This window comes from Cyprinus carpio, chromosome B3 (assembly GCF_018340385.1).
Source record: "Cyprinus carpio isolate SPL01 chromosome B3, ASM1834038v1, whole genome shotgun sequence".
Classification (NCBI taxonomy): Eukaryota; Metazoa; Chordata; class Actinopteri; order Cypriniformes; family Cyprinidae; genus Cyprinus; species Cyprinus carpio.
Window position 1 is genome coordinate 37244828 of NC_056599.1, and position 13080 is coordinate 37257907.

The window sequence follows — 13080 nt, forward strand, 5'->3', positions numbered from 1 at the left end:
ACTAATCAAGACACGACACGTGGCACAGATAGGACAATCACGACAAGACTAGGATAACAAGGGGGGCGGGGCAAGGGGAACGGGACAACACAAGCACATGGCCCAAAGACAAGGCCATGTGCTTGTACACAAAACACGGGTCTGTCATGATCCTGCCTCTAGACTAGAAAAAAGTCAGGACATGATGGCAGGACCATGACAGAACCCCTCCCTTAAGGAGCGGCTTCCAGACGCTCCCTAAGGGAACATCAAACGCGGGACATGACTGACTGGGACAGAGACAAAAACCAACACGACATGACGAATAGTAATAAGGGCAAACATGAAAACACAACAATAGGGTTAGGGTGGCATATCAAGAAAAACAAACAGGGCAGGGGAGGAGGCGGGACCACAAAGTTCATGGGGGACAGACCAGGGTGGGTAGGTGGGGTAGGAGTCTTAGGAGGACGGGATGAAGGCTGACAACGAGGGGTTCGGGCAGATCTGGGTGGTCTAGGGTGGGGAGTGGTCTCAGGACCATTTACAACAGAGGACATGACAGGAGAACTCACGTGACACGGGGAAACATCTACTGGACACGGGGAAACACCTACGGGACACGGGGAAACACCTACGGGACACGGGGAAACATCAATGGGATACATGACAACATCAGCTGGACACGGGGCAACGTTCACGGGACACGGGGCAACACCTACGGGACACGGGGAAAACATCAACAACGGACACACATGACAACATCAGCTGGACATGGGGCAATGCTCACGGGACACGGGGCAACGTTCACAGGACACGGGACAAGATCAGGGGAGACAGAAACTGGGTCAGGAGTAGCACTAACTGTGGTTGGCTCGGGATCTCTGGGGACAGGGTCAGGGGACAAGACAGGACTGGCGGGGATTTCCAGGATCTGGACAAGACGGGACAAATAATCAGACAAGGCTTTGGCGGCAATAATAACCGGCATCTCCTTACGAGACGAGACAGACTGTATCAAAGTTTCTGCTGCAGAGTCGGCCGCGGCTCTCTCCTCCGCCCTCACGACAGCAGACTTGAAACCTGTTCTCTTATTCACTGGCTCGGGCACGCCAGCCACTCTCTCCGCTACTGGCTCGGGCACGCCAGCGCTCTCCGCTACTGGCTCGGGCACGCCAGCGCTCTCCGCTACTGGCTCGGGCACGCCAGCGCTATCCACTGCTGGCTCGGGCACGCTCTCCGCTGCTCGCTCGGGCACGCCAGCGCTCTCCGCTGCTCGCTCGGGCACGCCAGCGCTCTCCGCTGCTCGCTCGGGCACGCCAGCGCTCTCCGCTGCTCGCTCGGGCACGCCAGCGCTCTCCGCTGCTGGCTCGGGCACGCCAGCGCTCTCCGCTGCTGGCTCGGGCACGCTCACCGCTGCTGGCTCGGGCACGCTCACCGCTGCTGGCTCGGGCACGCTCACCGCTGCTGGCTCGGGCACGCCAGCGCTCACCGCTGCTGGCTCGGGCATGCTCACCGCTGCTGGCTCGGGCACGCTCACCGCTGCTGGCACGGGCACGCCAGCGCTCTCCGCTGCTGGCACAGGAGGAGGCAGGGTCACAGGACCGGCAGGCCCCTTCTTCTTCCTCTTCCTCCTTGGGCGCGGTGCAGAGGCCACAGCTGGGTCAGAGGCGGGTTGGGGGAGTTTGGTCTCGGGCAGGGCAGACTCGGACGCCGAAGACTCTGAAGCTGACTCCCACGACAACCGTCTCCCTCGCTTGTTGGGGAGACTGAAGGTAGTGGGAGGTGCCTCAGGATCTTGGGAGGGACTTGCCTGATCCCCCAGGGTTGCCACGGCCAGGACACGACCCTCTGGGATCGTTGGCAGCTGGGTAGGTGGAGGGGACCTCTGTGGCTCCTCCTGGGAGATGCTCTCCCACAGCCGGGCATAATTTTGGAGGATCCATTCCCCCTCAGGCGAGTATGGGAGGGTGACCCCCTTCCTGTCGGTGGGGGACGACATCCAACATTGACGACGGAACTCCAACAGGTGTTGGAGCTCGGGGGACCTCCTGCCTGCTGAGTTCCTTGGTCGGTTCATTCTGTTATGGGTTGGTAAGGGAGGAACTCAAGTGCAGACAGGATTCTCAACACAAAGGGTTTATTGATGACAAAAGGGGAAAACAAAACCCACGAGGGGGAAAACAATAGCTAGGGTAAGGACTAAATAACCAAACAAGACAGGGCTGACCAGATAAAGACACTAAACACTAACTATAAACAAACACTCACGGTATTACAAAGACTTCTTCAGGGATGACAAGGATGAACTCACGAGGCTGACAGGTAGCAACATATATGAGGAACAGATTGAGGAAAACAATCACAATGAACCGACAAAAGACAGAGCACACAAGGAGATCTAAATAGGGGAACTAATCAAGACACGACAGGTGGCACAGATAGGACAATCACGACAAGACTAGGATAACAAGGGGGGCGGGGCAAGGGAACGAGACAACACAAGCACATGGCCCAAAGACAAGGCCATGTGCTTGTACACAAAACACGGGTCTGTCATGATCCTGCCCTCTAGACTAGAGAAAAGTCAGGACATGATGGCAGGACCATGACAGAATCAAATTGAAATCAGATCATACTGCATCAGTAGTTGCTTCATATGTATCTTTAATGTGTCATATCGTTTTCTATGCAGCAAGATGCACATCGCACATGGAGATATGGAGATGCACACCCCTAATAGATATATAACAAGAGGAATAACAAAGTGTGGTAAACCGTTAAACTATCTGCGCTACAAACAAGTATGTTTATGATTATGACAATACATTTTAATAAAATGAAAAAAAACAGATCACAAAAAATTATCACATTAAACATCGGATAACTAACATCAACAAATAAATCAGATGAATTATTCAGATTATACTACAGTTACCACACCTCAAGACATTGATCAGATGATATATTCCAAGGCATTTGTCTAGTTTTTCTTCTTAAAACCCTATTGAGAGTAGGATTATTTCTTCCGCATCTCACCCAACACCTCTGTTGCTAATTCCAAAACATCATTTTAAACCTAGTAACGGAGGCTTGAGCCATTAATAGCAGACTAATGCAGCTAATAAGTTATGAGAGAGAGAGAGAGAGAGAGAGAGAGAGAGAGAGAGAGAGAGAGAGATCTGTGAGTTTGTGCGTCTCTCGGCAGTGTCTCTAGTAATAGTGAAACTTTAATAAAACGTAATTTTGTGGAAAAACATGGAAATGATCTGTCATTTTATCTTATTGTTTACTATATTTATCTGTTTGGCCAGTATCGTTGTCAGTTTTTGCTGGTTCTTTTAGGCCGCAAGGACCTTTGAAATAAATGAAATAATTTGGCGAAGTGATATTGTCATGTAATGCAGTCAAGAGCAGCCTGGAACTACAATACGTTCACTGTACGTTTCCCTGAAAATAATTGCACACCTTAAAAAATTTGTCAGCCAATCAGATTCAAGCATTCAATGGTATAATCTGTAGTATACTGCACATTTTTTCAAATATAGACCACGTTGGTATTATATGCATAAATGGAAAATTTATACCTAGTATGCATACGTATTCTGCAGCTGTAGCATGTTATTCAGAACAAAGTCTGAAATTGCTGGCAAAATGGATTACTTGACATTGAACTTCCACTCTACTCCAGATTGCATTACATTGGTTATTAAATGACAAACAAGAAATTCATATCTCAATCAATAACTGGCCATCTCCTCGAACCACAAGCATTAAGACTGCATGCTCACACAGCGGCTGCTGTTATTTTTGAACGGTGCGTATTTGCATGTCAGTCGTAAAGTGCGCGAGGCTGTTTCTGTGCGTTTCTGGCTCTCTGGGGACAGAGGAATGAGGCACTCCTCTTTTGAGGGCGCTGAAAATTTCAGCTTTGCATTTTCTCTCTGGCTTTAATGTGTTGCCTCTTTTTGGGCCCCAGCTTTGATCTGGTGCTGGATGTGTTATCATTCCGTCATGATGAGCTCATGGAGTGGACGGCCTTTGGCTTCACACTGGTGTGGAGAGGTGTAATCCACCTGGAATCCATATGTCTCTCCTAGTGTGTTTATAGCCCACGTCCAGAGAGACTGAGTGTTGGCCAAGTCTGAGTCTAATATAAGGACGCTGCGTTTGTACAGCTTTTTAGCCAGATGTCTCTCGCTCAGATGCTCAGTGACTTATAAAATATTTATGATATATTCCACATTTTTCTCCAATATAAAATTAAGCACTCTATATCTCTCTCTTCCTATCAGAATTTAAAGTTTAACTCCATTTTGGGATCAAACAAGAATCAACTAGAATCAATTAAGGCAATATTGGTTAAACTGTATTTTCTACAGAAACACTTATTATTACATGTGTTGTCACTAATGTGTCAGTGAAAATTTACAGCCTTTAGGGGAAATTGTTTGTTCTTTTTTGTACAGTCAGACAAAAGTGGGTTTATTGTGGCATCCGTCACAGGTCAGGTGCTTTGAAGGTCACAAGCCCAGGTTCTTTGCGGCCACGGGTGCCAGAAACTCAGGCGTCGGACGGGTTAAATGTAGCCTGGATGAAAATGAATGGGTGCGTTTGTGTGGCCATAGCATTTGAATTAGCAGCATCTCCAGTCTTATTTACAGTACAAGCTCCCCATCGAAGCGTCCTGCTCTCCACATTGGAGGCGTCCTGTGGTTAAGGAGGTTTGGAAAATTGACCCTCCTGTCTGACTTGTGGCTAGTCGGAAGCACTGTCGCGCTTTCCTTAAGTCCCTTCCTTCTGCTTTCCCCCCCCAAAAAAAACCTTAAAGAGTGCAGGATGAGAAGGATTTCCTCTGGTTTGACGGCACATCTTTAATTTGAGTCTGCTCGTCTTCCACTCTTCTCCGAGCACAAACCCCAGCCAAAGCCGACGGCCTCTGCGGAGCTGGCATTCCTCTTTCCCTGCTGCGTTGCTTTATTTGTCCTTCCTCGTTCTGCCTTCTCATCTCACCCCTCTCTGTGACGGATGGTGACGGACTGTCTGCTCTGCTCTTCTCCACTTCCACACCCTTGGTCAGCCTTTGTTGTGTTCTCACAGCAGTACACCTACATAGAAACCATAAGATGAACCTTTGCCTTCTTGAAACCAGATGATGCTCACTTTCTGCCAGGACATTAGTTTACGGACATTTTCTTCTAACCCCAAAACTGAACACAGTGCGTAATTTAAAATATGGGTAAACCACCTGTGAAAAATTAACGCAGAGAACATATTAACCTTTTCGTTAACCGTAGATCTGTGTAGTATACTGTTCATAGCAAATGGGTTTTCAGCCCATAACATAACAGGCCAAATAGGTGGATTTAGGTTTTTGAATTTGTGAGATCAAAGCAGCTAGATGAAGACCGAATGAAGAAGATGGAGATGCATTTTTTAAAGTTCAGTTTTATAACTGGACATGGCAACTTAAATGTGTGGCATACATGGCACAATACAGTAAAAAAAAAAAAAAAAAAAAGATGCAACACAACAACCAAAGACCAACAAGTTGAGAAACATCAATCCACTCCTCCACTGCTGTAGGGTCTCAGTGAGGCTGGAGCTTATCTCAGTGTCTTGGGCCTCTTGTTAGGGGTAGAAATGGACAGTAGTTGAACATTCGTAATGATAATGTTTGATAATGATAATGCCTTACCCACCATTAAGCCTGTAGATTCAATCTATGCATCAGTCTCAGCCTTAAAGGGTTAGTTCACCCGAAAATGAATTCTGTCACCCTCATGTTGTTGAATAAAGTCATTATTTTTGTTTTCTTTGTGCACTTAAAGTATCCTTGTAGCTTTGTAAAATCATGGTTGAACCACTGATGTCACATGGACTGTTTTACCGATGTTTCTTGGCCTGGGAACATTTCAGTAGCATTGCTCTCTAAAGGGTTCAGATTTCATCAAAAATATCTTAATTTGAGTTCTGAAGATGAACAAAGGTCTTAAAGGTTTGGAATGACATTAAGGGCTAGTAATTAATGACAGAATTTTATTTTTTGGGGGATCAAACCCTTTAAATGTTACGACTATGGATGGGAATTGTACACAAAAACAGTGAAACCTCCCATATATTTTCATTTTGCAGTCTCTGTGGCAATCCATTTGCAATATTTACTCAAACAGGGTAGTTAAAAGCCAATGGTACACACGTTGTCTATACTGCTAAGAAAGAATGTGCAACAACATCGTATCAGAAATTGCTTGGATAATGAATAGTGGTCTCTTTGACAGGTGGTTAGAAAGGAGGGGTTTTGAAATAAGAGGGCTTGATGATGTCAAAAAAAAAAAGTCAATTCAGGGGCAAAGCAAGACTTTTTAGTTTTCTTTGGAATAGTGTTCACTGATTAAGTCTTCACAGTGAAACCCAGAGCACATATAAAGAAAGTGAAAAGGAGGAGTTTTGGTTTCATGTTGAGTGTGTTTAAACAAAAAAATATGTTGGTATTCTTCACCATTAAAACAGACAAACAGAAATGAACCACTAACTAAAACCTCTAACTCACTACCTAATCCTCTCTTCCTCACAATGAGCTGCTCCTTCTTCTCTCTGGAACGTCTCAAAATGTTCAGAGAGAGCTATTTTTGTGGCTTTGCCTTTTTCTTGTTTCTTTCTTGTTTAGACGCCTGTTTTTCTTTTTCTTTCTTTCTTTCTGTGTTTTTTTGTCTTGCTGGTTGCTCCACATCAGAGATGAGCAGAAGGCTCTTTTGTGTGTGCTCTGCCCTAAAGGCATTCATGTTGCAAGACAGATTAATAATTACAGACTACACAACAGTCAGGGAGAAACAATTTCTAGATCTTTTGATGTCAAACATGAGAGAGACCAAAATTACACAGAAAAGAGGCCATAGAAAAAGAAAAAAAGGTCCCCAACTTTTTGTTTTTTTCCTTTTTGCGTTTGTTTTGGTTTTAATTTCCTCATATTGTTATGCCTGTTTTGTATGTTTACACTAAATGAGACGATGACTAAAGAAGGAGGTCCTTCTCTAAGGCTGATGATGTTCATTTAGAAAAAAGTCTTTTATATATACAGTATATATGTATTTTATACATATTTGTAATGTTTTGTGTAAAAACAAACAAATTTACGTATGTTGTTTTTGTAAATCATGATTACCAAAATATGTTTTAAGAAAAACATTAAATGTCTTGTGTCTCATATCACTGCATAATTCACATTTCCTCTTTACTGTAGTTAATTCGGTGGCTTTTAGGATATGCTGGTTAACTTGTTTGATGAAGTACTAATATGTAGTTTCACAGGCCCTGGTGAATTGTTCTTTCAATGAAAAGTAATTACCACAGTAATTAAACTCGTTTGAGGGAGGGCCATATGTGCCACACACACACACACACACACGCAGGGATATAGACAGTGAAAGCAGGTTGACAAGCTCTTTGTAGCAGTCTGGCTTGCATCTGACAGCTCTTTTGGCGGTTGTGTCTCAGCGTTGTTGTCAGACATGAGTCTGAGATGCTGTTTGTTTTGCGTCGACACACATTTGTGCGCTGAAGTTTTCTGTATGAACATAAAATGCTTCCCCAATCAGCTGATAAAAAATAAGTATAAAGCACAACATGCTGTTTTTATGTGACGTGTTTACCCTTTCTCAGTTATGTTAGAGCGCATGAAACAAAGCTGAGTGAGGAGAACTCCTAAGAATAATGCAAGCACATGTATATACACAGGATGACCCAATTTGTGTGGGCTTTTTTATGTTATAGGGATAAAGAGGAGCAGCTGGTTCGTCTTCGGGACAGTCAGAGGCTTCAGGCCCAACAGGCTGAGAGTGCACTGGAGAACTTTAAGAAGCAGGTGGAGCTCAGCTCAGAGAAGACCTACGCTGACATGAAGCAACAGGTGAGTCAAGGGCACCTACAGTTTACCCTGTGTCCTGTGTCTCACGGTATAGCGGTCACAGCATGAGCCTCAGCCTGCTGACTGACCCTCTGACACACATTCTGACTGTAATCCAAATTGCATGTTTTTGGCTACTATGCAGCTTCCTAAGTCATGTTTACATGTTTCCAGGTTGCTAGATTGAGCACTTATGTAGGAAGAACTAATCACTGGAGTTAATGTTCTCAGACCCACTTTATATAAATTGTCTTTAACTATGTACATACATTAAAAATAATGAAATGCTTGGTGCAATGTACTTACTGTGTTCATGCTGTATTGCAAATCACTTGTTCTGCTATTGAGGTATGAAATAGGTAAATTAAACGACAGGTTTAGTGGCCTGTTTAGGTTTAAGGGAGGGTTAAGGTTTAGGAGTAGATGTAACTTAAGAAATTAGTTAGAGGAAGGTATCATTCAAAACAAAAATACAATAAAAAAATATTACACAAAAAAAATAATCACATAATTACAAAGAAGTAAAATTAAAGCATCACAAAATTTCAAAAATATTAAATGATGATCCCAATAAAATTCAAATAACATAAAATACAACTTGGCCATTCAGTGTCCATATCTCAATAATTAACAAAAATTAAAAAATCTTTAAAAGAGAACATACAACATTCAGATATTACATATTCAACAATATGATATAACTATCCTAATGATATATAACACGTTTCAATAAATCTTTCACGAAAAAAAGTTTTTATACAGTGTAGTTTGGTTGTCAGATGAAAAATCAGTTGTAGATTGCAATGCATGAGAAACCTAGGATTACCATAATTAACAATTTGAAAATAAAAATGTAAATGAAAAATTTTCAGCGTTTATGCTAATAATTCAGAGTTGTAATTGAGACATTTAGTTGTAAGCAAATGCATAATGAAAAATTTTCAGCGTTTATGCTAATAATTCAGAGTTGTAATTGAGACATTTAGTTGTAAGCAAATGCATGTTTCTAGGTTATATCGAAAAGCATGATAAATTTACATAGGAATTACCATAATTTACATTTTTCTGTAGCAAAAGCTTCTTCTTTTTTTTCTTTGGACAGTCAAAGTTTAATTAAAGGTATGACTTCTCCCAATTTTCACCATTAACTTGGCTAATTACTAAAACTTATAAAGCATACATGCTAATTAATAATACTGCAATAAAACAAATATAAAACCATTAATCTGACACCACAACAAAACTAAAACAACTAACCAAACATTATTAAGCATTTGAAATAATTGGTGTGAATATTTTTTAGGGTTTTAAGCAGTCATTAGAAGTTTATTGAGGCAAATGCTGTAGTTATCGGTTAGTTAATAGTGAGAATTGGTGTGAATATTTTTTAGGGTTTTGCTGTTATCAACAACAAAGCCAAACATTGATCATTTTCTCATTATTAGCAATTAATCATTTTCAAGAATCTAAGAAAAAATCATAGTAGATCTTTCTTATTAAACATAAAACCATCAAATTTACCCCAGCCTATATTCCACTTATGAACTCTTAACTGTGACTGGTTGCCTCACAATTCAGTCGTAGAATCAACCTCAATAAAGCATCAGACCTTTACCATAATAAACTGAAACATTCCATCACACATTAGGCTGAGAATCTGAGACATTCTTTCACTGATATCTCAGGGTTTATTTGATCTGTGGTTTGTTCCAGGGAGTCCAGACAGCAAGCAATCAGTACAGCAGACTGGATCATAAATCATATCCAATCCAGTCCCCTCATTCAGTCTCATAGGATGTCACTGCATTCCCCCATATGGGCAGCGAGCATCTCTCAGACGACAATTCATGTCATTGTAAAGCTTCCAGCATGACCTTATAGTTAGCACATGTGCTCCAATACATGGAGATGTGGTGCTCATGTGGGCATTGCAGGTTCATCTGACTCACAAGGTGTGTTGACCTAAAGTGTCAAAAAGGGCAAAAAAGGATTGCGGAGGATCTCTTAGTGTTGAAAAGCTTTTACACTGTTTGAATCCGTTTCTCTGAGACAGCAGCCACTGACTTGGTATTAGATGAGCAAACAGATCTCATTGTTAGTCATCAGGAACAGTAACTCATCCTGACATGTATTTTATATCCTGACTGTTTGTACATTCACCATTTCCATCATAACAATTCCAGCCTCCCAAACACCAGTGTTCAGTCTGTCCCATCAACACAATGCACATGACTGCAGCCTCGCATCACATCCTGCGCACAGATGCTGGAGCGGGCCGCTGCGGCGCCACCCGGGTTCACTGCCACAGCTGTGTCCAATGTGTGCACAACCAAACATTCACGCTATTGTTACCTAGCTGTTAAAAGCCTCTTATTTAGCCTCTAGATAACAAAATTCATCATTCAAATCCTCATTCAAATCTAAATGAACCAATCAGAATTGATTTGGTTTACTTTCTTAATAAATATTGCTAGTCTTGTTGCAAATGATTCATGAATGCACGTTTTATAAAGAAACCATATTAAAATAAATAAATCAAAGACCAAGCAATGGGCTGCGTTTTCCGATCATAGATAGTAAAGGCCACTGATGCTTTGTTATAATGTTTTTTTTTTTAGAGTTTGTTTAGGTTCAAGATTCTTTTGGAAAACACAGCCATGTTGGGTAACATCAAATCTGCTTTATATTACTTCCTGCTTTCTCTCAGAAGATGATTATTTATGTACCAACTAGTCATGTTTTTTTTTTATATATAAAGATTTAATACTATAACAATTGTTAAATGCTTATTTCTTGAGAAAGTTATTGTCACAATCCTGGTACTGCTTTGCTAATGGAGACATGTAAATGTCAAAAACACACCACAGCCATTCTTAGCACATGTGCAATGGAGGCTGTAGCCATCTGCTTTTCTTCAAAAAGACTCACAGTCCTGTCATCAGTACTTTTATGAACTAATGCAGAAAAACAGAAGAGAAACTCATGTCTCATGTCATTCCACTAAATGCTAGCTAGAAGAGAGTCTTGGACTGGACCAGTGAACACAAGAAAAACAGTCTCAGTATACACACACTATGCATGCTAAAATGCTCAATCGGAAAGCTTAAGTGTATATTTTCTGTGCTACAAGTGTCACCAAATACCAATGGTCGGTCAAACAGTCCCATCCTAAACTCATGCCATTGGATCTGTTAGCACTGCTATGTTGGTCTGGTCGAGATCCTCTCATACATCTGTGCATTAAACCAGGTGCATAGTATTGTTTATCTTCCAGAGTTTGTTTGACAGCAGACTTCTGATGACAGAAGCTTCATCTTCTGAGAATCAGACAATGCCTTGACGGTGGAAGTCAGAGATATATAAGTTGGAATCAACCCAGGATCTCAGGAAATACGTGCCTGATGTGACAGTTGATTTTAAGTTGATTCTTGCACATTTCCTGACACTTTCGAAGTAAAACGTCCAGTGAGTGGCACTTAAAACAAGTTCAGTCTGCAACGTTTATTAAGTTTCTTGTTGTATGTATCACGGCAGCTCAGGAATGAAATGTCCAGTGAGTGGCACTAAAAGGTTAATGCTCAGTTGTGTTTGAAAACAACACACAACTTACACTAAACACCACACTAAACCTGAACTATAGTGTTAAAAAAAGCAAACATGAGATGAGATAAAATGCATTTCCTCAAGCAACAATGCCATTTTAGCTTGCCTCTACAAGTCTTTGAGCTCCTTTTTCTTAAGACTCGTACCCAAGTGCATTGTACCAGGTGTGCTATCAAGCAAGTTTACTGTGTCAGAAAAGCCGTACATATGCAGCTGGTTATGTGATGTAACCATCATAATGTACTAGTTTATGCACTACGGTAAAAGTAATTTCAGCTCATACCATTGTGCATTTAAATCTTTATAAATCAATAATCTGTAATCATAATTAGCATGAAAATAAATATAATGTGTTGGTGTTCTACTCCCACTAGCATTCATTTCAGCTGGAAACTTTAGTAAATTATATGTGTTTTAAGTTTTGCTGAAATGTAGCCTAGGTTTGTAGGAATACCCCACATACAGCATTTGATGGAGCCCAGCATTATTTTCTGTTATTCTGTGTGCTTATGTGAGATCAGTAATGAGGTTCCCACAGGAAGTTTTAAACAGGCTTGCATTAAGTCATGTTGGCACAGTGTGGGCAGAGTTCTTCTGGAGCATTACACTGGGCAGACTGCATGTGTATGTGTGTGTGTGTGCGCGTACTAATGGTCATGTAGTTGTGGGCGAGCGTTAGGGGATGTTTAAGCTCTCGCTGGTCTCAGAGCTGCTGCCCACATCCTGCTCATGTTCTTTCTGATTCACCTTTCTCTTTCCACCCTGTGTCTCCAGTGATCATCATCTGTCCAAGATTCAGCCCACATCAAAGTGTTCCACACTCTTTTCCTGCCACCCCCTCTCTTTCTCTTTTTTGCTGTCCATTTGCATTCATCTGTTTGTAACAGCATCATAGAAAGGAACGTCCTCTGGATAATCGGATATGGCCTCGACTTGCACATACTAAATGTAGATTATCTTCAGCCAGCTAAAAGAGACCGAATCCATTATTCTGATATATATGTATATTACCTTAAAAATTTATTCATAACCACATAATAATATATGGTATAATACAATATAAAACATGACCAACAATGATATATAGAGGGTGCACCACATCACACAAAAATACGATCATGGTAGCACACACAGTACTAATATAATAAATAATACAAAAAATAGTATATACATAATACCAAAAAGTATCAATCCATTTTACATTAACTATTTTGCTATTTTTACTTTATTTGTGCCCTGTGTATTTTTATACTTATTAGAATCATTATTATCATTGTGTTTATGTTACTCTCAGCAAGTGCTAATGTTACTCTGGTAATGTTGTGCCCTTCTCGTGAACAATATTTTAACTAATTCATTGTGTTTTCTGCTTTCAGATGGAGAAAGTAGAGGCCGATCTGATTCGCTCTAAATCTCTACGAGAGAAGCAATCTAAAGAGTTCAGTTATCAGTTGGAGGAGCTGCAGCGAAGATACGAGCAGCAGGTCAAACTTTTCTTCAAATCCATTTGCATTACATTAAAGCCCCATTCACACCAAGAACAATAACTATAAAGATAACAATAAAGATATAGTTCTAAAAATCATTCTCAA

The 13080-nt window shown here is 41.4% G+C and overlaps 1 protein-coding gene across 4 annotated transcripts in view; it reads left to right on the forward strand.

Annotated features, from left to right (window-relative positions):
- Positions 1 to 13080, forward strand: part of LOC109078078 (centrosomal protein of 112 kDa-like) — a 160468-nt gene that overhangs the window by 51424 nt on the left and 95964 nt on the right. For all 4 annotated transcript variants that reach the window (XM_042720941.1, XM_042720940.1, XM_042720942.1 and 1 more), the window contains 2 exons: positions 7753 to 7888; positions 12865 to 12972. In XM_042720941.1, the coding sequence (XP_042576875.1) occupies positions 7753 to 7888; positions 12865 to 12972 (244 nt within the window). The remainder of the gene's footprint in view (positions 1 to 7752; positions 7889 to 12864; positions 12973 to 13080) is intronic.